Genomic DNA, 26,914 nt, shown 5'->3' with positions numbered 1-26,914 from the left:
GTGGATGTTTCTTCCTAGCCCACCTACTCAATTAATAATGCCAAATTTAAGTTTAGCACTAAGTATATATATGGATATTTTTCATTCCTGTATTTTGTTTCATTTTCCTTAACAGTAAATCATATTGCTTTATATGTTTCATTTGTAGAATGGTGTTGGGTGGTTAAAATTCAAAAGTGCAGCACTACATCTCTCAAATAGTTGGAGTTCTACACGTACAGATGGTTTCTTTTACTGTTCTAGACTCTTATTGTGTATTTCACAATTTTGATGAGTATTCATTTACAAATGTTCAACTATTCAAGTGTAGATGGTTTCTTTTATTCTGTATTTCACAATTTTGATGAGTATTAATTTACAAATGTTCAATTGTTCAAGTGTAGATGGTTTCTTTTACGTTTCTAGACTGTTATTTTGTATTTCACAGTTTTGATGAATATTCATTTACAAATTAAATCGCTAAAGGTTATACGACGATGGAAGTAAATTTCATCGTTATAGAACATAGTATCTACGACGATGAAAGTAAATTTCATCACTATAGATTATTCAATCTATGATGATAAAAGTAAATTTCCTCGTTGTAGATCATATAACTTACATTGATAAATGTAAAGTTCCTCGTCATTGAGTACCTTTATTGATGAATGTTTTTCTCGCTAAAAAGATACATATGAGGACGATTGTAGATTTTCTCGTTGAAGATTGTTTACAGTGAGGAAAGACTTCCTCGCCAAAAGATACCTACAACGATGAAAATGTTTTTTTGAAATGTTTATTATTTATAATTTTTAAATGATAATTTATCATTAGTGAGGAAATCATACATTTAGCAAGGAAATTTATTTTGTCAAGAAATATATTTAACGACTATTTTCCAACGGTGAAACTTTTTTAAAGAGGAAAAAATACGAGTTTAGGTGAGGAAATAAATTGTCGATAAAGAATATTGGCGAGAAAAATTATTTTCATCGCGAAAAAGGTTTCGAGAGGAAATAGGTTTTTCCTCGCGAAAACTTTTCTTGACCACCCTACTACGAGGAACTGACGACCAAAATATTTTCCTGGCGAAAACACTAAGGCGAGGAAATTTCAATTTTCAGCGACAAATTTTTTCCTCGCAAATTAGCTTTTCTGTTGTAGTGAATATAGAAGTGAACTAGTCTACCGATGCATGGAATCAATCTAATCTTTGTATTGGACGCCTACTTTGGTGTCACAAAGCTTTCCCATAGGGATGTCAAAACATTGCTTGTTGCTTATGGAAGGCATGACATGCATGAGAGTCGATATTAGCACGCAAATGATGCTATCACTGAGAACATTCATCAATGACATTAATTGACATTTTAAAAGTTTTTTTTAAAAGCTATAAAGCTAATAGAGGCATGTACCGCAGAGCTTTCCCCGTGGGGATGTCAAAACATTGCCTGAACGTAGGTTATGGAAGCATGTCATAAGAGTCATTTCAACTTACAACATATATTAGCATATAAATAACGTCTTTTCACTGAGAACATACGTCAATGACATTTCAAATGTTGTCCAGAAGCTATAGAGGTACTAGTTGAAACTGAAAAAAGAAAAAAAACATTACAAGAAATTAAGTGCTTATGGGTGTTACTGATGTTGTGCGGAAGCGTAACAAACAAGGTATTGCCGTATTGATATGAACTTCTAGAGTATCAAACAATGATAAAGAAAGCAACCAATAAACAAACCACAAAAAACATCAAGATTTATAGAATCGATGCGATTGAACTACATCCACTTTCGGAGCCAGGAAGATATTATACTATGATCAATTTGAAGAACCATACAAATAGAGTTTATGAACAACTCTCTCTACCCAAATCCTCAATATGCTAGAACCTATTAACTCTCTCTTGATTCAAATAGAGAAGCAACACCAACACCTAAGCTCAAGAAGCTTCAACTATAGATTAGTTAAGTCACCAACAAGGAAAGGAAGGCTCTTTGAGTATTCTTAGGATGGTTTTCAATTTGTTTCTCTTCTTTAATGATCCATGACGCGGCTGCCCTTTTTAAAGACATGTACACACACACACACACACTCTATATATATATATATATATATATATATATATATATATATATATTAAGCGTCCTATACTGTTGCGGACTGTTCCCCATGACAGTATAATGATGCTTTTGCCTTTGTTTTTCCCTTCAGTTGCGGTCCTGCCATTCCTGTTCTGTCTTTTGCCGACTTTTCTCTCTTCTCTCCGGTCAAACTCTTCAGAAAACTCTCTCGAAGATTCTTCACAAAACCTTCTCTATTTTTTTTAAGGGGATGGGAGGAGCATGAAAATTCCCCCCCCCAAAAAAAAAAATTTCATGCATTGGTTTGTTATAGTAGTTATAGTTGGGTTTTGATGAGGAAGCAGACCATGAATTTGGGTATTTGGTTTTCCATTCGTTTTTTTTTTCAATTTCTTCTGATTTCTCATCCATTCTTTGAGTTTTGGATAATAGGATTTTGAATAGAGATAAGTCAAAGCAGAGAAGAGAGAGCAACCCAAGTTGGGTTTTCCTGGAAGCGAACGTAGAAAGCTAGAGATCCTCTTCTTTGAATTTTAAGAGAGAGAGAGAGAGAGAGAGAGAGAGAGAGAGAGAGGTGTTCAACCCATATTAAAGGAAGTTGAGAAAACAAAGATTTTTAAGACAAAGATTTTGGAGAAGAAACAAACAGAAAAGGCTCATCTTTCGAAGTAATTATATCGAACCCGTCTTGGGATTCTTACATCATAGCTCTCATTCACAGGTCCAGCTTTCATCTTTCTTCTTTGAAGATTTTGGGTTATATATGTTTTATGTTCTTGAATCAAAGATTATGTTTTGTGGTTTCTTTTTCTTTTGAAAGGTTTGATCTTTTAGGCATTTGTGTTGTTTCCGGAACTGGGTTTGGTTTTTGGTTCGCAATTGTACTGGTTTCGTTTTGATTGCGCAGAAAGTTCATGACAATTTTAAGACCGTGTTTTTGCTTTTTATGTTTTTTGTGTTGTGGATTGGTTTAGTTTTCTGCATTTTCTGATTTTCTCTGTGTTCATTTTGGTATTGATTATTTTGATATTTACTTTTATTTGCTCACGTACCAAACAACCTGACTTTGGAATTCACATATGTTTTAACTTTATAGCTACTTAGGGCAAACCCAACCTTGGGGTGCCAAACCAGATTTTGGGCCATTTTGAGACTTTGGATCTCCAACCTTGTGTTTTTGGGGGGTCTGGTCCTATATATATAGGACTTGGACTCATTTGTAGTCTTATATTTGAGACTTTTCCAAGACCATAACTGATCACTGTACATGGGGGCCAGCCCACTTGCTGTCTCAGCCCACATGCCGAACCAACGCACCAGAGGGAATAATTGAAGGAAACGCGCGCCAAATCTACTGGGAAGAGAGAGCACACGCGGAACAATAGCTGGAGAGAGAAGATCGCCTGCTTTTCCGTCTGCAGACATGGGCCCCACGCCAGTTGCTGTCCCCTGGTGACCGTTGGAACCCCCAACGGTCATGAAATGTACGATCCGGATGTTGCCCTGATCAATTTGGACGGTCTGATGTTACCCGTTTTTTTTTTTTTTTTTTTTACTGAACGGATCTATTTTCGATCTAATGGTTCAGATTTGATGGAAAAAAAAACTCATCTACGGCTCTTAATAATTGAAGGGTTATTATATCCTTTTTGTTCAAAAAAAATAAATAAATTACCAGAAAATTGAGGGAAAAAAATCTACCCGTTGGAACAGTGAATTGTAGGAAATTCTATAAATACCTACCCATTCTTTTCTATTTCCTCACACCAAATATCCTCCATCTCCTTCACAATTTTCCATTCATTAACCCATCTTCTTGTTCTTAAATATATCTTCCTTTTTTTTTTGTCTTGGAAAAAATGGCTCCAAGAGGGGACTCTTGGAGGCACAATGAAGAAGTTATTCTTTGCCAAGCTTGGATCACTGTTGGGGGTGATGGTTGCGTCGGAAAAGATCAAAAGTCAGACCTATTGTGGAGTCGTGTGGCGGAAGAGTACAATGCTCACAAACCGGCTGGTTGCATGGATAGAACAAATTCTAGTTGCCACGCTCGTTGGAAGAAAATAAGTCCGGCATGTATGAAGTGGCGCCAAGCTCTTAACAAGGTCGAACACTTTCAACGAAGAAGCGGCGAAAATATGGAGGACGAGGTAATTATATTGAAATATGTTGAATAATGATTTTTTATTTATTTCTCATGTAGTTGTTAAAAGTAAAATGTTGTTAATATAGTTTATACATCGATTTATACTAAGAAAATTTTTTTTAATATTTTATTTACTTAATATTATATGTAGCTCATGAATGTTAAATCAACGTACTACGACTCGGAAGGTTGCGATTTTGTGTTTGAGCATTGTTGGCAATACTTGAAAAATACGGAAAAGTTTGGGAAAACGCCATCAATGGAAAACACCCACTTTAGTGTTCCTAATCATGTCAACTTGGATGACGATGGAACAACCACTACTAAGGATGAGCTTCTGTCATCAAGAAAGGCACGTCCTCAAGGACAGAAAGCACAGAAGCTAGCTAAGAAAAAAGGCAATAAGCAGGATGCGGATGGCCTACGAGTTCAAATGTAGAAATGTTATGAACAAACCGAATACGAGTACCAACAAAGGCAAAGACAGTTTGAGGAAGATCAACTAATTGAGCAACGCGCTGAGGATGCTCGCACGATGCAAGTGGCCCATCAATTTTCACCCCAAGAAAGAGGAGTTATTGGGAGAGGAAGCAACAACAAATAATTGATAAGGAGGCCGAAACTTCAAGCATCCCGGAACAATTTCAAGATCCTACACCCCCTGAAGGAGACAACACATGATTGACCACTTATGATCCACTTGGCAAGACATCTTGGATGTAATTAATATTGTTAGTTGCTTTGAATGGTTTGTGTTTTAATTTATGATAATAAAAATTATTTTGTTGAGTAGATCATCTTCGTAAAAAAGCATTGAACTTTTATTTTCATAATAAAGCACACCACACAAATTAAAAGCACACAACACAAAGTAAAAACATACCACACAACAATACAACCAAAGTAGGCCATGACCACTTATCATGACAACATGACCACTTATTGAAAGCACAAAAAAAAAAAAAAAAACTCACTGGTGGTTCTGATCAGCTTGTAACTTCATGGTCTATAGGTGATCGATTAGATTGTTTTGGAGGTTTTTATTCATCACTGGACATCTAACCTCCCTATAACGACGCAAGAATTGATTTAGTTGTTGCGGATTGCGATCAACATATGTGTCCATTATTGGTCTCTTATATATCTCTACTTTCCTTGGTCTTGTTGGGATATCATCCGGATCAAATGGCTGCGCTGCATCTTCATCATGCTCATCTTCAACAATCATATTGCGCAAGATAATGCACGTCATCATGATGTATTGAAGGTTCTCCTTCTCCACCCACGAGTTGGTCTTCTTATGATTGCCCAACGAGCTTGGAGAATACCAAATGCTCTCTCCACGTCTTTTCTATATGCTTCCTGCATCCTTGTGAAATGTTGTGTCTGCGGCGACCTCGGGTTTCGGATTGCTTGTACAAATGACCCCCACTTAGGGTATATGCCATCAACTAGGTAATAACATTGACGATAATGCCTATTATGTACCTGGTAGTTCACTTCAGGGGTTTCACCGGTGCATACGTCATTGAATAACGGTGAACATCCAAGGACGTTAATATCATTCAGGGAACCTGGAAGTCCGAAGAAGGCATGCCAATTCCAAGTATCGTAGGAGGCCACCGCCTCTAAGATGATTGTGGGTTTCCCCTTGTAGCCAGTATACTGCCCTGCTCATCCGGTGGGACAATTTTTCCATTGCCAATGCATACAATCAAGGCTACCAATCATCCCCGGGAATCCCCGTTCTGCAGCCTTGTCAAGCTGCCGTCGCAAATCTGCCGGTGTTGGTCGGCGGAGGTAAGTCTCATGGTACACATTCCAGATTGCTTTTGTGAAGTGCTCAAAAATCTCAATGACAGTGGTCTTCGCAATATCTAGGTAATCATCACAGAAATCAGTTGTGATGCCATACGCGAGCATTCTCATGGCGCATGTCAGCTTTTGTTCAGTGGATAAGCTGAGTCTCCCACAAGCATCTCTTGTTTGAACAAAATATGGGTCGTAGTTGGCCACGTCGCGCATCATCTTGTCAAAGACCCAAGGTTGCATTCTATATCGCCTGCGAAATATGTTTGGTTCATACCTGCACGGATCCGTGAAGTATTGAGCTTTGAGTCGAAGATCCATCAGCTCTCGATCCCTGGCCTTATAGGTACGACCTTCTGAAGAACCACCCCATTGTGAATCCTCATCTTCCAGAGTTTGGATTTGCAAGATAGCGGCATACATCATCAAGGCTTGTCGACGGCTTCTCGTGACGGCCTCTTCTTGATTTTTCTGCAACCATTTCGTCAAACGATTCATTGCAGAAATGGTTTGACAAAATCAAAATGGAAAAGAAAGAAAGATTTGTGTGATTTGGATATGAGAAGTGTTTGTGAATTTGTGAGAGATGAGGATGATAATGACCCCATATTTATGGACGGTTTGAGTTTATTTCATTAGATAAGATATGACACGTGGCGGACAAAGACTCGACCGTAATTTGGACAGCCAATTAGAGATTGACACGTGGCGCTGATATCACATTGAAATTCGTATGTTTGGCATATATGCCGACACAAAATATCAAAATATCTTCTAAATAGTTAGATTCTTTGTCGTATGTGCGGACAAAAAAAAATTCAAATCCTTTTTTAAATTCATTAAATAATAAGAATAATTTTTAAATATTATGATCTAAATAGTTAGATTCTTACTCGTATGTGCCGACACTTTTGTCGTATATGCAGACAAAAAAAAATTTAAAATCTTTTTTTAAATTCATTAAATAATAAGAATAATTTTTAAATATTATGATAAAATGTTAAATTATTTTTTTTTACCTTATTTCATTAAATTAACATATTTTTAATATAATATTCATCAAAATTATACTTATATTATATTTTAGTCAAGAATAGTGAAAATAAAACCCTCATATAGGTCTAATGGTTGGAGATGAGAATTGAGTCCTATATGAATAGTGCAACAAGGGGGTGCTAAAATGAGAATAGCACCCCCAAATGGTGCCTATGGTTGGAGTTACCCTTAGAAGATTGACTCCCGGTGCCTATAAAGCTTTAACCACGTAGCAATTCGTCCTCTCATTAGCAATTACACAATACACTGTCACACTCCCCACCCCAAATTTTGGTTTAACTATTATTTTTTCTTTTCGAAGTTGTCAGATTTGTTGGTGCACTATAGAGACTTTATAGCTATTCACATTCTCAGGCCACCAACATTTTCTCAAAGTTGTTATTTTGAAACTGATCATGGTTTCTTATTGTATTCATTTTGATAGTATAAAGATTGAGAGGAGAAAAATATTATTTTGCATTCAGATTTTCTTTTTGAATGAGTGAAGTCAGTGAATGCTTAGCAAGACTCCTTTTTTTTTGCTAAAATTGTCATGGTTGCAGGTCAACGCTTGACGTTAGAGTTATATATCCTTCGTATAGATTAGAAAGTAAAGCCGACAAACAACAACTAAGAATACCCAAAATATGATTTCGAGATTAGTTCATTTACACAGGAAGCAACAGATCGATCTACAGGGAGACTTCAAAAGTCGGGTAGAGAGAGTTCTCCTTTTCTTTCGGTGTTTCTTCTCTACTTGTATCTTTTCTCCTTTTCTATTTGGGTAGAGAGAGTTCCCCTTTTCTTTCGGTGGTTCTTCTCTACTTGTATCTTTTGACAACTGAGAAGTCTGCGATGCGACTGAACATTGCAGTATTGTTTCCATAAATTCTTCCATATTTTCATGGAATACAATTTGATACCCACAACTCTGCACCGTTATGTTCTTGCTCTTACTATAAAACCTGACTTTGATGGTGGAAGTGCAATCAGATGACATAAGATGTGAAAGTGACCCACGTGATCCATAAAACATACCCATGAAACCACCAACCTTCAAACTAGTAAGGGATTCAGTGATGGGTCCACTGATATTCCGACCGCCAATTTTCAACTCAAAGCCTATGTCAGGCTTTTCAGGATCCAAATTGTCAAGGACTGTGAAAACGGCACATGCAGCTATTCCTTTCCACCCATTCATAGGATTTAGCGGGAAGGCTGCGGAGGAACCATTCACACTGAAGAACCATTCTGGAATTCCATATTGAGGAAAAATTTCTGTATAAAACACCGAGTGCTGACCAGAATATTTCTATTCAATAAAAAGAAATTGGAATTAGATTTGTAACCATGACCAATTGACCATGACCCCGTGTGTGTGTGTGTGAGAGAGAGAGAGAGAGAGAGACCTGAAGGATTTCTCCTAACAGAGACGAGGTCTGGGGATGAACGACTTTGCCTTTAATAACGTAGTAATTTCTTCCCGCATAGCCGGCGTGCCCCTGAATAAAGAAAATATGATGTGCGACAAAAATGATCAAGAAGAGATAAGTGAGTAGGTCATAATGGTTGGGTAAATAATGAAGCATTTCAAGTTGAATGAAATATATATTATAGAGAAAGACCTCATAGCATTTTAAATCTGAAGGCAGTGAGCTAAGATGTTCTTTCAACAAAATGCTCGAGTCAATTTTGCAGCTACCATCCTCAGCCAACAGACTTATAGAGGAACTGTTATTCTGCATAATTCTTGATAGTTTATTCATCGATTTTATTGCTCGGATAAACCCTATAAAATCTGCTCTTTTGTACAGTAGACGGGCACCACTCATTTTAACCTCCACGTATGGGCTATCAACTGTTGTGTTAGCCTCGATGCTACTGCACTGATTGAAGGCATTCAACCTGGCTGAAAACCACAGATGCGGTATTATTATCCAATATCCAATTGACCCAGTCAAATGGACACCTTTAGCATTTACCTCGTGGTATAGAGTTTGTGTGTCACCAGGACCTTCCATGGTATCAAAACAACAATCAAACTTGTGCCTGACTTTGAAATATGGACTGCTATCAAAATTCTCATTAACTTCCAAATCGACATAGAAAGCACATCCCATCCATAGCCTACTCTTATTAGTCAAGTCCTCTGAAAGCGGGATTGTTATAGAAAAGTTGCTGCTTCTATTGTTGAACCAATATGGAATATTTCCATGAGTTCTATGTGATAAACCATATGCAGTTCTCACCGGTAAACTTATCTCCACCTGCTTAAAAAAAGGGGGAAAAAAAAGGAGAGAGAGAGAGAGAGTGTGTGTGAAAAAACAGCAACTTATTTTAAGATTGGCCAGTTTAAAGGACTTAGAAGAGAAATATTTAAAGAGAAGGGTATACCTCATTAACCTCATGATATCTGTTCAGCCATGCTGCAAATTGTGAATTGGTTATGAGAAGGCAAAATCTGGTTGATGTTGTGCGCTTATGAATCAGAACTTGGTTTTCATATTTTGAACAATATACTTCATACTGATCAGAATCACTTTTAAGTGACATACAACCAAATGCAGAAACCAATTTTATACTCAATGGAAGCTCTCGCAATGACTGCAACAGGATACAACCCCTCAAGTAAAGACTTACAAGCTTGGAAAGTCGGGAAATACTTTCAGGTATGCTTGTAAAATTGTTTCCCCCTAAATTCAACTGCATCAATGATGACATGCGGTCCATATAATTAGGGAGAGCTCCATCAATCAGATTGCAGTAACTTAAATTCAATGACACTAAAGAGCTAAAAGGAGATAATGAAGCAGGCAACAAGAAGTTCGGTCCAGCGCATACTTCTGGAAGACAGGGAAAGAGCAGTGATGTAGAAACTTGACCACTGCACCTTGACCAGGATAACTCTTTAAGGTTTTTGAGATACACAATGGATGATGGCATTTGCCTTATAGCAGTTCTGCTTATATCCAACTCTTCAAGACATTCCACATTCCCAATGTTCTCGGGAATTTCAATAAGATTAGAGCAGCCTGAAAGAATGATTGTTGTAAGCCTTGTCAAACTTGAAATGACACTAGGAATTCTCAAAATATTTTTGCAGTGAGCCATATCCAACAATGTAAGACCAGTCAGACGCTCAATTGACACTGGTAATTCCTCTATAGCACTCCCATCTAAATAAATTTTCTCCCACAATCTCTGGAAATCTCTTGAGTCGTGCACAGCCCGAAAGATTGAAAATTTCGAGAGATTCCAAACTGATGTCCCATGAAGTGATCCTAAGGCTTTTACAGTTTTTCATATTCAATAATCTAAGGCGTCTGAGATTGCTTATGGATGGGTGAACCTTGGATAATTTTGTGCAACCTTCAAGAGTCAGCCTTTCAAGATTTGGGACACCCGTGAAGTCTGGTGTCTCAATCAAACTTGCAGAGTCCTTCAAATCAATTGATTTTAACTTATCTAAACACTGTGTAAAAAGAAAAACAAATGGAAAAACAATAAGCTCTCATGAAGTCTATTTACTGAAAGCCATAAATGCATGAAAAAATTGTTACCTTGAATCCTTTCCATAGATGTTTGATATGGCTGCCACACAGGTTGAGGTGAACAAGCTTCTCAGATGGGAAAGCTCTTGGCAACAACTTTGAAGGATATCCATGCCATTCGAGAGCTCTTAACTCGGTAGATAGATAATCGAGGCCAAGAGGAAGGACCACATTAGATATTTTAAGAAATCTCAATTTTTTCATGTTTGACAAGGCCTCACGTTTCAATTCCTTCTTCTGTTCTTGAGGCAAGCTAAGGACTATCCCTTGAACTGCATCTGATCCCTATTTACACATAGTAATCATAACAAAGATTGCAAACTGTTAATTAGTATAGGTAAAATAAAAATACGGAACTGGCACGTAATAATATTTATGTATAACTGAAGATATAAAATGAAGACTCTCTAAGCTTCATGTTTATTCTAACAAAACCAGCTTCACTTACCTTATGATTCTTCAGTAAATCAAGCACATCAGCCGGTTGCCATAATCTACTACGATTCCCAAGTTCATTGTGACATTCCCCACGAACAAGTTCCCAACCCATTTCCTGAAGCAAATCATGCATCCACAATTTACTCCCTACTATAGTGATGAGGGATTTTCGAATGAGAGCACTTATACCAATGATTGGGTCAAAACCAAAAGCCTCCAACAATATTGTCACCTCATCTCTGTCCTGTCCTTTGAAGAAACATGCAATATCTAAAAATATTTGCTTCTCCTTCTCATGCAATCCATCAAAACTGATTCTGAGTGCAGACATGATATCTTTGTGAAGATTTTCTTGTATTCTACTAAAGGCACTCTCCCATTCTTGAAGGCTTTGACCACACAAGAAAGAACCCAAAACTTCAATAGCCAAAGGAAGGCCCTTACTATAATTTACAAAGTTATGGGATAACTCTATAAAATCTTTTGGGGGTTGATCATTCTGGAAGGCTTTCCAACTGAAAAGCTTAAGGCCATCATCACTTTTCAATTCCTTGACCTTATAACATCTGTCCACATGATGAGCAATCAACAATTGTTTGTCCCTGGTTGTTATAATGATCCTACTCCCTCGACCAAACCAATTGTTGCTTCCCGCTAATGCTTGCAATTGTTCCAACTTATCTACATCATCCAGAATGATGAGAACCTTTTTACGACGAAATCTATGCCTTATCTCACTATCATACACATCCATCCTTTTTAAGACATTGTAAAGGAGATCTTTTGTTAATGCAACAATACCGTCTCGTCTAGAAATCTCTCTAACATTTTTCAGAAAGCATTTATCTCGAAATTGATCAGAGATTTTATCATAAAAAGCTTGTGCAAGAGTTGTCTTGCCAACCCCACCCATTCCCCATATACCTACAAAGACAACATCATTCCCTTGATCTGTAGCCGAACATAAATTCATTATTTCCTCAACACCAAAGTCAATTCCCATAAGTCCAAGATCATCTGAATGAGGCTGTTGGATTGTACCGCTCAACTCATTTACTATCTTTCCCATAATCTCTTGGATAAACTTTGACTCATACCTGCGGGCAAAAAAGGGGGAGGCATTGGCTTGCATTTCACTAACTATCATCGGATTTATTATTTATCTAATCATCATCAATTAGTAAATGCTACGTACCTATCCTGTAAATGAAATCCAGATAGATTGGCCACTTGAGTCAAAGCAGCTCTCCACTTTTGCACCTTGTCTTTCTCCAAGTCATCCTTCAAGCGCTGTTCATGTACGACAAAAGCTTGTCCAAACCATATGGTCTGTTTCCTTACCTCGGATGGATCTACATCATAGAAAATTGGAAACACTCTCTGCCCCCTGTCCTCCATGCACTCAACAATCGTAGTGAGTTCATCCAGACACCAGATCGAACAAGCATAGTTTCTTGAGATAACAACAAGCGCGATTCTTGAAACTTGTATGGCTTTCAGGAGATTTGATGAAATGGCTTGTCCTCTATCAAGCTCTTCATCATCCCTAAAGGTGGAAATACCTTCTCGGTCTAGAGCAGCATATAGATGATCTGTAAAGCTCTTACGAGTATCCTCACCTCGGAAACTGAGAAAAACGTCATATTCCCATTGTGTGTTTGAAGAAGAGGCAAATGAGGAGGAGGGTAATTCAGTCCCCATCAATTAATATATGTCTATTGAGCTCCCCGTCAATTTCCCAAGTAGAGGACGAAACAGGAACACACTGAAAATGAAGCAGCTATATAAAGTTCAATTCTCTACTCAAAGTTTCAAAGAATAACAAAATTTACTGATCAATAAGAAAGGAAATATATAAATCTGCTTAGAAGCATATAGCAGAAATTTTGATCATACCTATCGTATCATCCTGGACAGATGATCGAACAAAGGCCAACCGGAACCCTCTCAACAGAAACAAACCACAAACTAAGCAAGCTTGATCAGAGCAAAACCTCTCATCATCTTCCAACAAAGTGAAATTACAATCCCCGGCCTGACATCGATTGTGATGGTTAGGCGTTAGTTAACAGATATAACAATTGTCACATAATAGTGATCAGTTAATAATGTGTTATGATAAAGTAAAATTAAGGAACCACCTCTACTGCAACTCTTAAACCCAGACTATATATAGTATGAGATCAGGTTGAATCCTTAACCATAGCTGTTTGAATAGGTTACAAAAACCATTTTGGGTGTCCTACAGTTGATTGTTTCATTGGTAGTTATTGAGTATACAGATGAGTAGTGTTGATCAGAGAAAGAGAAATGCATGCAGATGAGTAGTAGAGAGGAATATATGGTGTTGAATCTTGAGCTTTCCCAGTAATCTTGAGCTTGTACAAAGTTCAGTTCTTTATTCAAAGTGAAACAAAAATTACTTATGATTACAAGGAGATATTTAAGCAAATACATATAAACCCCGTTTGGAATCAGAACTTTGATTTGGATTTGAATTTCAAATCTGATGTGTTTAAAATCTGCAGAATTGAAATATGTGTATTTTAAATCTTTCTGTTTGGATTGAAAAAAAAAAAATGTAAAGATTTAAATTTGAAGATTTCTAGATTTTGCAATATTAAGAACAGCATCCAACTGATGGTCGACTTGGTTCAAAGGCCTTCAGAGCAACCTGCAACTTGACTCGGAGGGGATGAAGTTGTCGACGGAGAGCTCAGCCACCGTCGCCGAAGTCAACGAGTCGTCGGCAATGCAGAAGAATCTACGGAGGCTGAGCAGAAACGCGCAGAGAGAGAGAGAGAGAGAGTACCCACTAAAGAAGACAGCCAAACGAGATGATTTGAATTTGGGAGACTGAAATCCAAATCCTCAACTCCAAATCACCCTATCCAAACAGGACTTAATTGGAAGCATACATGAGAGAAATTACATACCTATCATATCATATCATATCATATCATATCATCCTGGAGAAACGATTGAAGAAAGGCAAGAACCCTCCTCAATAATTGATGGAGATGGATCAATACCAAGAGAATCTGATATCTGCAGAGAGTCTTCGGTTACTGTTTTAATCTGAAATGGAGATAAACTGCAAGCGTCCAGCCGTCCACTTAACCAAATAAAAAACAGTGTAAACACCCTCCGTGAAATAGATAAACAAAATGAAAGACTTGCATCCTTTTTGGAAGTAGCGACGAACATACAGGGAAATTACAGTCACTCTTTCTGTCTACTTTCTTCTGGTTCAAGTTATCCATATATACATTTTCTTCCGCACCACATATCATGGGTGTTGTTTATTATTTTTTTTTTTCTTGGACAAATTCTTTCTCTTTCTCTGCTTCTTGAGTAATAGCTTTATGCTTTACCCCATAACAGTGTTCCCTTTTTCTTCCTGAATCATGTTCTCAACCTCCAGTACACTATTCCTAGCCATGTGTGTCATGTTGTCGAATTGGACTTGTTTGGACATGGCTGTCCATCTTCAATTTAATTTAGCCAATCTACTACTTCAATTACTAACTGGCCGGAATACTTGATATCAAAATGGTATAAGCAAATAAGCAAAGCTTTTGTGGAGCTTTACTAGGGGAAAATAGTTGCTCTACGCCTAAAAGTCAGAGTTCGAAGTTCGAGTGCCTCATCATTTTCATGTGACCTCTATGTATCGTAGTATCTTTGGTCATGTATGTGTTTGGCTTTTTTCCTTGAGGCTGTGTGGATACTGGATAATACGTTGCTTTTTTGTGTGGACGAGCTAGGAAAAAAATAGCAAGAAATGTTATAAGGCCTTATGTTCAACGAATTGTCCCAAAGAAGCTAATACAATGGTAATCGGGGAATCAAGCATGTTGACTTTTGAGTTTCTTTCAGCATACATAATTTTATATTCGCATACATCAATAAGCGTCAGTCATATGCGTTAGAAATAACTAGCATTATGGCTAGTAGCGGGTGCAGAAATTTACTTACGTGGGGGCAAAAAAATAAGTTGAACAAACAAATATAAAAAACTACGATGAATGAAATTTGCAATATTTGGATATTGATAATATTTTCAATGAATACATATCCTAACAAATAAAATGACTTTTTTTTAGAGTAATAGTCAGCCACATTATTGATAATAAAAATAAGAAACATTACAACTTATCGATGTAGAAACTACATCAAAAAATAAAATAACAAGAACAATATTAGATGCAACTAGGCATTGGAAATAAAACATAACAAGGACACTAACGGATGCAATTAAGCATTTGATGAAGCACCAAACATAATCCAGGCTATGTAAAACGGTACCAATAGTCTGGTCAATCATACTGCCACGCAAGAATAGACGTCAAATAGAGGGTAACCTTCTATCAGGATAACCGGCGGTAGTGTGACCGATCTTGAGCAACAATATGGAGGAAATAGAATTTACCAAAATCGACTGTTGGATGTTATCATGATAAGAATAAATGGATATGGTCAAAATTTCATCTATTTTTGTCATCATTTGGGTCTCGATCTTCTAGGTTAACCCTAAACCCTAAATACCACATAAAACTAATACACTCATTCGCAATTTCTTTTTTCGATCTGTCAGCTCTCACACTCTTGTGGGTATGAGCAATATCAATAATGTAAAAATTTCAAGAAGTTTATATCCTCATGGTTCAGCTCCCCTTAGGGAAGTATAAGCATATAAAGGGTTTACCGCTTTCTTTGATGTTGAAATGACAGCGAATCGGATTAATTTTTTTTACACAGTACATTTGAATATGCTATAAATAGATGGGTATTGTCAAATTTATCAATTTTCAATTTCTATTTATTGGATCACACAAAATCTTTATTTGTCTACTAATGTGGTCTAACTTGTTTATTAGTTATATCGAGAAGTATACATTCCATGAGCAACAATGTGGATGAAATAGACTTTATCAAAATTGACCATTGGATGTTATTATGATAAGAAGAAATGGTTATGTTCAAAATTTCAGCTATTTTCGTCGTCGTTTGGGTTTCGATCTACTAGGTCAACTCTAAACCATAAATACCACATAAAACTAATATGCTCATAACCGCTCATTTGCAACTTCTTTTTTCGATATGTCAGCTCTCACACTCTCGTGGGTATGAGTTATATCAACTACTGTAAAAATTTCAGGAAATTTATCTCCTCATGGTTACGCTCCCCTTAGGGAAATATAAGCATATAAAGGGTTGACCGCTTTGTTTGATGTCGAAATGACGGCGGATCGGATTAATTTTTTTACATCGTACCTATGAATACGCTATAAATAGATGGGTAACGTCAAATTTATTGATTTCTAATTTCGATTTTTTGAATCGCACAAAATCCTTATATATCTACTAATGTCGTCCAACTTGTTTATTAGTTATATCATGAAGTATACCTTCCATGAGCAACAATGTGGAGAAAATAGACTTTATCGAAATCGACAGTTGGATGTTATCATGATAAGAAGAAATGGTAATGGTCAAAATTTTAGCTATTTTCGTCGTCATTTGGGTCTCGATCTATTAGGTCAACCCAAAACCCTAAATACCACATAAAACTAATATGCTCATTACCGCAAATTCGCAACTTTTTTTTTCGATATGTCACTCTCACACTCTCGTGGGTATGAGTTATATCAATTAATGTAAAAATTTCAGAAAGTTCATCTCCTCATGGTTCTGCTCCCCTTAGGGAAATATAAGCATATAAAGGGTTGACCGCTTTGTTTGATGTCGAAATGACGGCGGATCAGATTAATTTTTTTTTGCAGTACCTATGAATATGCTTTAAATAGATGGGTAATTTCAAATTTATTGATTTCTAATTTCTATTTCTTGAATCGCACAAAATCCTTATATATCTACTAATGTTGTCCAACTTGTTTATTAGTTATATCAGAGTATACATTCCATGAGCAACAATGTGGAACAAATAGACTTTATCAAAATCGACCGTTGGATGTTATCATGATAAGAAGAAATGGTAATGGTCAAATTTTCAGCTATTTTCGTCGTCATTTGGGTCTCGATCTATTAGGTAAACCCTAAATACCATGTGAAACTAATATGCTCATAACCGCTCATTCACAACTTTTTTTTCCTATCTGTCAGCTCTCACACTCTCGTGGGTATGAGTTATATCAACTCATGTAAAATTTTTGGGAAGTTTATCTCCTCATGGTTCCGCTCCTCTTAGGGAAATATAAGCATATAAAGGGTTGACCGCTTTATTTGATGTCAAAATGATGGCGGATCAAATTAATTTTTTTATACAGTACCTATGAATACGCTATAAATAGATGGGTAACGTCAAATTTATTGATTTCTAATTTTGATTTTTTGAATCGCACAAAATCCTTATATGTATACTAATGTTGTCTAATTTATTTATTAGTTGTATCATATACCTTCCATGAGCAACAATATGGAGCAAATAGACTCTATCAAAATCAACCGTTGGATGTTGTCATGATAAAAAGAAATGATTGTGGTCAAAATTTCAGCTATTTTCGTCATCGTTTGGGTCTTAATCTACTAGGTCAACCTTAAAGCCTAAAAATAACATAAATCTAATATGCTCATAATCGTTTATTTGCAACTTCTTTTTTCGATCTATCAGCTCTCACACTCTCGTGGGTATGAGCTATATCAACTAATGTAAAAATTTTGAGAAGTTTATCTCCTCATGGTTGAGCAGGGTTGACCACTTTGTTTGATGTCCAAAATAATGGCCGATCGGGTTAATTTTTATAGTACCAATGGATACGCTATAAATAAATAGGGAATGTCAAATTTATCAATTTCTAATCTTAATTTTTTGGGTCACACAAAATCTCTGCATACCTACAAATTTATCGATTTCCAATCTCGTTTTCATCCACCCTTTCGCATGTTACCAATTTACCCTTTATATATTACAATACTTTAAATCAGAATTAATCTATAAGGATAATGGTGTCATTTTACGAAACAAAATGAGAATAATACAAATGTAGCGGAAATGTGGTGGGTTTCTAACTTTCTACGAGGAACCTCCCCACTATTTTTAACTACCTCCCCATACACTCTTGCAAAAAAAAAAAAAAAAAACCTTCCTACACACTGTAGGCCAATGCTGGTTTATTTTAAATTTTTTCTTTTCATTGTTAAAGGAAAAGCACATTATGTGCCTTCGTCAAATAAACAGACGAAGAGGGAATCAAGCAATTACAAATCACAGCTCAATCAGCATTTAGTATCATCAATGTAATTGATATTTCCGTTGTAATCTTATCCCTATATAAAGGGGTTATGAATGAAATGAGTAGACCAATTCCAATTGTCATTTTACTTTAACACGTTATCAGCACGATAATTGGAAAAATGGTCTACTCATTTCATTACATAATCCCTTTATATAGGGATAGAATTACAACGGAAATATCAATTACATTAAATATATTGAATGCTGATTGATCTATAATTGTGATGATTGATGGTAATCACTGATTCCTTGATTCCCTCTCTGTCAGTCTCTTTGACAAAGGCACATAATCTGTTTTTCCTTTAACACTCCCCCTTGTGCCAAGTCAAAGACGAAATGGTGCATGAGTTGTTGCCTCACTAAAAACCTTGCCAGGTAACAAAAAAAAACCCTGTGGGACAAAAAATACACCTTGGTCGAAGGAAAAGAGCACAACGCACCTTTTACATTTGAGTATGACATGTGTGTTTTAGACTCCCCCTGACGTCTACACCTCCCCCTGATACTTACATTAATCAGGGGAGCTTGGAAAGTCTTCGCATTCCTATGCTTTTCACATGTTTCTCAAATATGGTCTTAGGCAATGATTTGGTGAACAAATCTGCCACATTCTCCTCAGACCTTACTTGATTCACTTGAATCTTGAGGAGGGCCTGTTGTTGCTGATTATAGAAAAACTTTGGCGATATGTGTTTTGTATTATCACCCTTGATATATCCTAGCTTCATCTGTTCGATGCAAGCTGCATTATCTTCATAAATGCAAGTAGGCTCTTCAGTGGTAGAACTCAAACCACTAGTCCCTCGAATATGTGTGATGATAGCTCTTAACCATACACACTCACGAACCGACTCATGTAGAGCGATGATCTCTGAGTGGTTCGAGGAGGTAGCCACAAGGGTTTGCTTGGTTGATCTCCAAGATATCGTCGTGTTCCCAATGGTAAATACATAACCAGTTTGGGAACGACCTTTATGTGGGTCAGAGAGATACCCAGCATCAGCAAAACCAACCAAAACATCATTTGGAGTTTCGGTGTAGTGAATGGCACTTTCGCCATCAATATTTCCTTCAGGGATTGCAGTTCCATCTGCGGTCCCTCTTGTCTCTCTGTAGGGAAAGAACAGTCCCAAGTAAATGGTTCCTTTTAGGTATCGGAAAATGTTCTTGATACCATTCCAATGACGCTGCGTTGGCGCTGAGCTAAATCTAGATAACAAGTTCACTGAGAATGCAATGTCTGGTCGAGTACATTGGGCTAAGTACAATAATGCGCCTATTGCACTTAGATAGGGAATTTCAGCTCCCAACACCTCTTCGTCATCTTCCTTTGGACGAAATGGATCTTTCCTTGCATCCAAACTTCGACCGATCATGGGAGTGCTAACAGGATGCGCTTTGTCCATGTTAAATCGCCTGAGCATCTTTTGGACATACGCAGACTGGTGGATTAGTATTCCACAAACTCGGTGTTCTAGTTCAAGGCTTAGACAGAATCGAGTTTTCCCAAGATCCTTCATCTCAAATTCGGATTTCAAGTATCTCGCGGTTTCTCTTATTTCATCAAGAGTACCTATTATGTTCATATCATCGACATATACTGCTACAATTGCAAATCCAGAACTTGTTTTCTTTATGAATACGCAGGGGCATAATTCATAGTTCTTATATCCCTTCCCAATCAAGTAGTCACTTAGACGGGTATACCACATCCGCCCGGATTGTTTCAATCCGTAAAGTGAGCGTTTCAACCTAATTGCAAACGCACTCCGTGGTTTAGAGTCACTTGACTTGGGTAATGTAAGGCCATCAGGCACTTTCATATATATCTCTGAATCTAGATCCCCATAGAGATATGCAGTCACCACATCCATGAGCTGCATTTCCAGTCCTTCGGAAACTACTAGGCTAACTAAGTAGCGGAACGTTATAACGTCCATTACGGGAGAGTATGTCTCCTCGTAGTCAATCCCAGGGCGTTGTGAGAAACCTTGTACCTCAGGACTTCATTCTTCTAATTACGCTTTCTAACAAAGACCCATTTATGTCCTACAGGCTTTACACTTGGTGGGGTTAGCACTACCGGACCAAATACCTGTCTCTTTGTCAGAGAATCTAATTCTGCCTGGATTGCTTCTTTCCATTTAGGCCAATCTGCTCTTTGTTGACATTCTGCAGCAGAGCGTGGTTCGATATCATCGTGCTCTATGATTTCTTGAGCAACAGTGTATGCAAATACATCATCAATGTGTATGGAAGATCTTTCTATCAACTCATACGCACTCTCATAATCCATTGAGATTTCTTTGTTCTCTGGAATCATTTCAAACATCGGAGCGTCCTCCAGTATTGATTCATGGACATAACTATAATCAGAGACAATCTCATGAGAGGGATTCTCTATATTGATGATTAATGGATCAGTTTGTGCCTTACTTGCCCTCTTCTTCCTTGGGTGAGTGTCAATCGAACCAAGTGGCCTCCCCCTCTTCCTTTGAGGAGCCACGGCTTCAACCATACCTCCACTAAGTGTGGTTGGAGTGCCTCTATCTGCGCTACCATGCCCCTTGTTGGGGACTTCTAACCTTGCAGGCACATTTGCAGCTAGTATATGTGATCTCATCACTTTTGCGATATCAGTAAACGCATCAGGCATCGAATCTGCTACGTTCTGAAGATTGATTATTCTTTTCACTTCACTTTCACATTGTGAAGTGCGGGGATCAAAATGAGACAGAGTGGGAACAAACCACGACAATTCCTGTCGTTCCCTTGGAAAATCCTTTTTCTTATCTCCCCCTAACGACGGGAAGACTGTCTCATCAAAGTGACAATCCGCAAATCTAGCGGTAAAGAGATCGCCTGTCAAGGGTTCCAAATAGCGGATAATCGTTGGAGATTCGTATCCAACATAAATACTTAATCGTCTCTGAGGACCCATTTTAGTGCGTTGTGGAGGCGCAATAGGCACATATACTGTGCAACCAAATATACGTAAGTGTGAAATGTCCTAGCCACCATGCAGATATTGCATAACCCCATGCAGATATAGGCAAGTTGGTGCGCATAACCAATGCCCTAGCCACCATCTGTAGCCTTTTAATGGTGGCTTCTGCGAGACCATTTTGTGTATGCACATGGGGTACAGGATGCTCTACATCGATCCCAATAGACATGCAATAATCATCAAATACTTTTGATGTAAACTCTCCAGCATTATCAAGCCTTATAGACTTGATAGGGTGATCAGGGTGGTGAGCCTTAAGCGTATAATCTGTGCTAGGAGTTTTGCAAATGCAACATTTCTTGTGGACAATAAAACGACATGTGACCAGCGTGTCGAGGCATCCACCAGAACCATAAAGTACTGGAATGGTCCGCATTCTGGATGGATAGGTCCACAGATGTCTCCTTGTATCCTTTGTAAGAATGGAATGTTTTGTTTTGTATCTTTAGCATAGGAAGGTCTCGATCCTGTTTTTGCTAAAGAGCAGGCTTTGCAAAACGAGTGATGTGCCTTTGAAATAGTCAATGAGGCATAATGGGAGGGAGGTAGTGCTTCTGGTACTTCAGAATGTAATGGCTGCATTTGAGCAATACGAGGACCGACACCTTTCAGTGTGGCGGATTTTTCTCCCATTTTATTTTTCACTCGAAAGAAGGGATGTCCGTGTGAGTTCTACAAAATACGGATCATCATGTCACGACCAGGGTACCCTAGGCGGTCATGCCAAAGCCTGTATGAGTCAGTGTCCCACATTTCATTGTTGGTGACAACATATGATTCAATGATCCGAATCGTAGTGAGGTACAGTCCACTAGATTGACTCATAAGTTTCTCTAAAATGCGTTTCCTTCCACATTCATTAGAGGTAATATAAAGGTATTCAGTTCCATTCTCACAGTGTGTTTCTACATGATAACCGTTGGCACGAATATCTTTGAAACTTAACAAGGTTCGATTAGCTCTTGGTGCATATAGAGCGTCTGTGACTTTAAATGTTGTCCCATTAGGCAGCAAAAATTTGGTAGTTCCTCACCCTTTTATTACTTGTGATGATCCAATCATCGTAGTCACAGAGGAATTATAGACTATTAATTCAATAAATAATTGCCTATTCCTTAATATGGTGTGGGTAGTCCCACTATCAACTAAGCACTCAATTTCTCCTCGATTCATTCCTACAAATAAATTGGATATATTATTAATTTTGAAAATATAACTCATATTCTTTAGAGCATGTCTATTTTAGTAGAATGATAATTTTTTTTTTTCATTCTAATAATTTTTCTCTAGATGTATTGCTTTACATCTTTATAGTGCTTTTTCGAACCATGTGAATATGTGTAGTACAGAAAAATAGAATAAATTCAGTGCTTCAGAATAAAATCCGAAATATATTAATAAGCCAACGATAATCAAATAAAGGTCTTGTTCAGAAATCTAATTCATCAAACAATTATTGAAATAAACTTTAAGACTACGTAATAGTCTAATTAAAAAAAAAAAGAGGCATTATGCCTTCACAACTGTGTTTGGAAAATAAAATAAATAAAGCAGATCAGTCAAAATCTGAAGCATCCATTGACTGAGCAAGTTCCTTGTTGCCATTGAAGTCTGCAATTGTGAGGTTGACGTCTGGGTCATTGCCTCCTTCTTCCATATAGTGAGCCTCTTGTTCTTTAGACTCCTTATACCTCTTGTAATTGGCTGCTACTCTGTTGCTTGCTTGACAGTTCTTGTACCAATGCCCCATGACTCCACACCTATAGCATGGTTCATTGCCAACTCTACCCTGTTTGACTGAAGGGTTCTTAGGTGCCCTTTGCACCTTGTTTCCATGACCACTAGGGCCAGCACCACCATCTCTGCGCCATACATTGGGAGGGCCTCCACGGCCCATACCACGACCCCCACGTCCCTTGCCACTTGGTGCATTGTTGCCACGTGGGTAGGGATCAGCACGTCCAACCCTCTTTTCATTGGGGTTCTTTCCACCTTTGACTTTGCCATAATTAGCCTCAGGAATTTTCTTTGTCCCAACGGGCTTGGCATTGTTGCTCAAAAGAACCTCATTATGCCTCTCAGCCACTTGCAGTAGGTTGATCAGTTTATTGAAGGTTGTGATTCTTTTATTATCATACTCCAGCCTATACTGGTTCTCTAGTATAATTGCTGAAGTAGGAAAAGTGGAAAGAGTCTTCTGGATCATATCATCTTCTGTGAGTTCCTTTCCACAGAAATTTAGACGTGCCTTTAGGCGCAACATGTCCTTGTTGAAGTCATTGACCCTGTTGTAGTCAAGCAAGCGGATTTCATTCCACTGAACGGTCAATTCTGGGAGCAAGGTGTCATGAATGTTCCCAAAACGTCCCTTAAGGGCATCCCACAGTTCTTTGGGTGTCTTCAACTGAAGGTATTCCCAGCGTAGGCTAGGATCAATATGTCGCCTCAGAAACATTAAGGCGTTTGCTTTTACCTTATCAGACAGTCCATCGTCTTTGGGGTCAGTGGTAGTTTTGATGGTGACAGTGTATTCTTTTGCCACAAAGGTGGTTTCTACATCGGAAACCCAACGGTGGTACTCAAGTCCTTCTGAGTCCAAAATGTCAAATTCAGGTCGAGTTGGATCAGCCATCTACATCAACAAGAGAGAATATATAAATTACGCAGTCATAAAGACATCCACGTGAATTATTTTCCAAAAATATGAATTAGATTTCAAGACCAAGATACGTAATGGTCACATTTTTTCGATGCTATGTGAAAATACTTTATCACGGTAATGTTGTGTGTATAATGCGCATGAATTTTCATTATCATGGCAAAGCAGAATTTTATATGTTGTATTACAAAAATAACTATAACACATTTAATAATAAAACATAGCATATATAAAAATAAATTACATGGCATGCTCAAATTTCACAAATATACAACAAATTATATACTACATATAACAATAGCAAGAATATATCATGCATAAAATAAAATACAAATGATAGCATAATATAAAGGCATGCTTAGGAATAATTTATATAAGGATAAATAAAATAAAAACATGCTCAAAATTTCATAAATAAACCATAAACAATGAAATATATAATCATGCTTAAAGGTAATTATATAAAATATAAATAACAAGGCATGCTTCTAATGATCAAAATTATCGACTAAACATGCTTAATAACAAAATATAATAAAATTCACATGCATTGTTAAAATCATAAAATAAAATAAAGAAAACATACTTGATTTTGAGAAAATAAAACAATCCTAGCGCACGCGCGTGTAGATGCAGGCGTGCGTAGCGATGTTTTTGTGCTTGAGAAAAAAAACTGGGCCGCTTCCTCTCCCTTTTCAGCAGTGGGCTTTGATCCTTTTTTTTTCTGGGCCTGGTCTTTTCTTTGGGCCTTCTCTTTTTTCTTTTCTTTTTCTGTTTTTTTTTGTTTGTTTGTTTTTTTTTTTTTTTTTTTTGAAATGACCCTATCAAGTCTATAAGGCTTGATAATGCTGGAGAGTTTACATCAAAAGCATTTGATGATTATTGCATATCTATTTGGATCGATGTAGAGTATCCTGTACCCCATGTGCATACACAAAATGGTCTCGCAGAAGCCACCATCAAAAGGCTACAAATGGTGGCTAGGGCATTGGTTATGCGCACCAACCTGCCTATATCTGCATGGGGTTATGCAATATTGCACGCAGCTTTACGTATTCGTTTCAGACCCACTGCTAGCCAACCATTTTCTGCGTACCAGTTGGTAATTGGATATGAGCCTGATATTTCACACTTACGCATATTTAGTTGTGTAGTATATGTGCCTATTGCTCCCCCACAGCGCACCATAATGGGTCCTCAGAGACGATTAAGTATTTATGTTAGATATGAATTTCCAACAATTATCCGCCATTTGGAACCCTTGACAGGCGATCTCTTTACCGCTAGATTTGCGGATTGTCACTTTGATGAGACAGTCTTCCCGTCGTTAGGGGGAGATAGGAAAAAGGATTTTCCAAGGGAACGACAGGAATTGTCGTGGTTGTCCCCACTCTGTCTCATTTTGATCCCCGCACTTCACAAAGTGAAAGTGAAGTGAAAAGAATAATCGATCTTCAGAACGTAGCAGATTCGATGCCTGATGCGTTTACTGATATCGCAAAAGTGACGAGATCACATATACCATCTGCAAATGTGCCTGCAAGGTTAGAAGTCCCCAACAAGGGGCACGGTGCCGCAGATAAAGGCACTGCAACCGCACTTAGTGGAGGTGTGGTTGAGGCCGTGGCTCCCCAAAAGAAGAGGGGGAGGCCATTTGGTTCGATTGACACTCACCCAAGGAAGAAGAGGGCGAGTAAGGCACAAACCAATCATCAATGTATAGAATCCCTCTCATGAGATTGTCTCTGATTATAGTTATGTCCATGAATCAATACTGGAGGACGCTCCGATGTTTGAAATGATTCCAGAGAACAAAGAAATCTCAAAGGATTATGAGAGTGCGTATGAGTTGATAGAAAGATCTTCCATACACATTGATGATATATATACTGTTGCTCAAGGAATCATGGAGCACGATGATATCGAACCACGCTCTGTTGAAAAATGTCAACAAAGAGCAGATTGGCCTAAATGAAATAAACCAATCCAGGTAGAATTAGATTCTCTGACAAAGGGACAGGTATTTGGTCAGGTAGTGCTAACCCCACCAAGTGTAAAGCCTGTAGGACATAAATGAGTCTTTGTCAAAAAGCGTAATGAGAAGAATGAAGTCCTGAGGTACAAGGCTCGCCTTGTGGCGCAAGGTTTCTCACAACGCCCTGGAATTGACTACGAGGAGACATACTCTCCCGTAATGGACGTTATAACGCTCCGCTACTTAGTTAGCTTAGCAGTTTCCGAAGGACTGGAAATGCAGCTTATGGATGTGGTTACTGCATATCTCTATGGGGATCTAGATTCAGAGATATATATGAAAGTGTCTGATGGTCTTACATTATCCAAGTCAAGTGACTCTAAACCACGAAGTGCGTTTGGAATTAGGTTGAAACGCTCACTTTACGGATTGAAACAATCCGGGCGGATGTGGTATACTCGTCTAAGTGACTACTTTATTGGGAAGGGATATAAGAACGATGAATTATGCCCCTGCGTATTCATAAAGAAAACAAGTTCCGGATTTGCAATTGTAGCAGCATATGTCGATGATATGAACATAACAGGTACTCTTGATGAAATAAGAGAAACCGCGAGCTACTTGAAAATCCGAATTTGAGATGAAGGATCTTGGGAAAACTCGATTCTGTCTAGGCCTTGAACTAGAACACCGAGTTTGTGGAATACTAATCCACCAGTCTGCATATGTCCAAAAGTCAGGTGATATAACATGGACAAAGCGCATCCTGCTAGCACTCCCATGATCGGTCGAAGTTTGGATGCAAGGAAAGATCTATCTCGTCCAAAGGAAGATGACGAAGAGGTGTTGGGAGCTGAAATTCCCTATCTAAGTGCAATATGCGCATTATTGTACTTAGCCCAATGTACTCGACCAGACATTGCATTCTCAGTGAACTTGTTAGCTAGATTTAGATCAGCGCCAACGCAGCGT

At 37.8% G+C, this 26,914-nt stretch overlaps 3 protein-coding genes across 4 annotated transcripts; all 3 read right to left on the bottom strand.

Moving 5' to 3' along the window:
- Window positions 1-5,884: 5,884 nt before the first annotated feature.
- On the bottom strand, window positions 5,885-6,442 carry LOC112163859. The gene has a single exon (XM_024300123.1). It carries the CDS (start codon window positions 6,440-6,442, stop codon window positions 5,885-5,887), a length of 558 nt encoding a protein of 185 aa, XP_024155891.1.
- A 1,249-nt stretch (window positions 6,443-7,691) lies between these two features.
- LOC121048916 lies at window positions 7,692-10,304 on the bottom strand. Its single transcript, XM_040506212.1, has 4 exons — window positions 9,449-10,304; window positions 8,680-9,321; window positions 8,464-8,556; window positions 7,692-8,366 (listed from the first exon to the last, which is right to left on the bottom strand). The coding sequence occupies exons 1-4, from the start codon at window positions 10,163-10,165 to the stop codon at window positions 7,719-7,721; spliced, it is 2,100 nt and encodes a 699-aa protein (XP_040362146.1). The 5' UTR covers window positions 10,166-10,304; the 3' UTR covers window positions 7,692-7,718.
- Window positions 10,166-14,263, bottom strand: LOC112165357 (disease resistance protein RUN1-like). Of its 2 annotated transcripts, none has more exons than XM_040506211.1 (6): window positions 13,980-14,263; window positions 12,940-13,078; window positions 12,239-12,823; window positions 11,054-12,140; window positions 10,615-10,890; window positions 10,166-10,526 (listed from the first exon to the last, which is right to left on the bottom strand). In XM_040506211.1, the coding sequence occupies exons 3-6, from the start codon at window positions 12,742-12,744 to the stop codon at window positions 10,194-10,196; spliced, it is 2,202 nt and encodes a 733-aa protein (XP_040362145.1). In that variant the 5' UTR covers window positions 12,745-12,823; window positions 12,940-13,078; window positions 13,980-14,263; the 3' UTR covers window positions 10,166-10,193. The 2 variants fall into 2 exon arrangements, with proteins under 2 accessions (XP_040362145.1, XP_040362144.1); XM_040506210.1 differs by having other exon boundaries at window positions 12,239-12,808; window positions 13,980-14,262.
- Between the last annotated feature and the right edge of the window lie 12,651 nt (window positions 14,264-26,914).

The sequence above is a fragment of the Rosa chinensis genome, chromosome 5 (assembly GCF_002994745.2).
Source record: "Rosa chinensis cultivar Old Blush chromosome 5, RchiOBHm-V2, whole genome shotgun sequence".
Lineage (NCBI taxonomy): Eukaryota > Viridiplantae > Streptophyta > Magnoliopsida > Rosales > Rosaceae > Rosa > Rosa chinensis.
The sequence above is the reverse complement of the archived record's forward strand: the minus strand, read 5'-3'. Positions and strand labels throughout refer to the sequence as shown.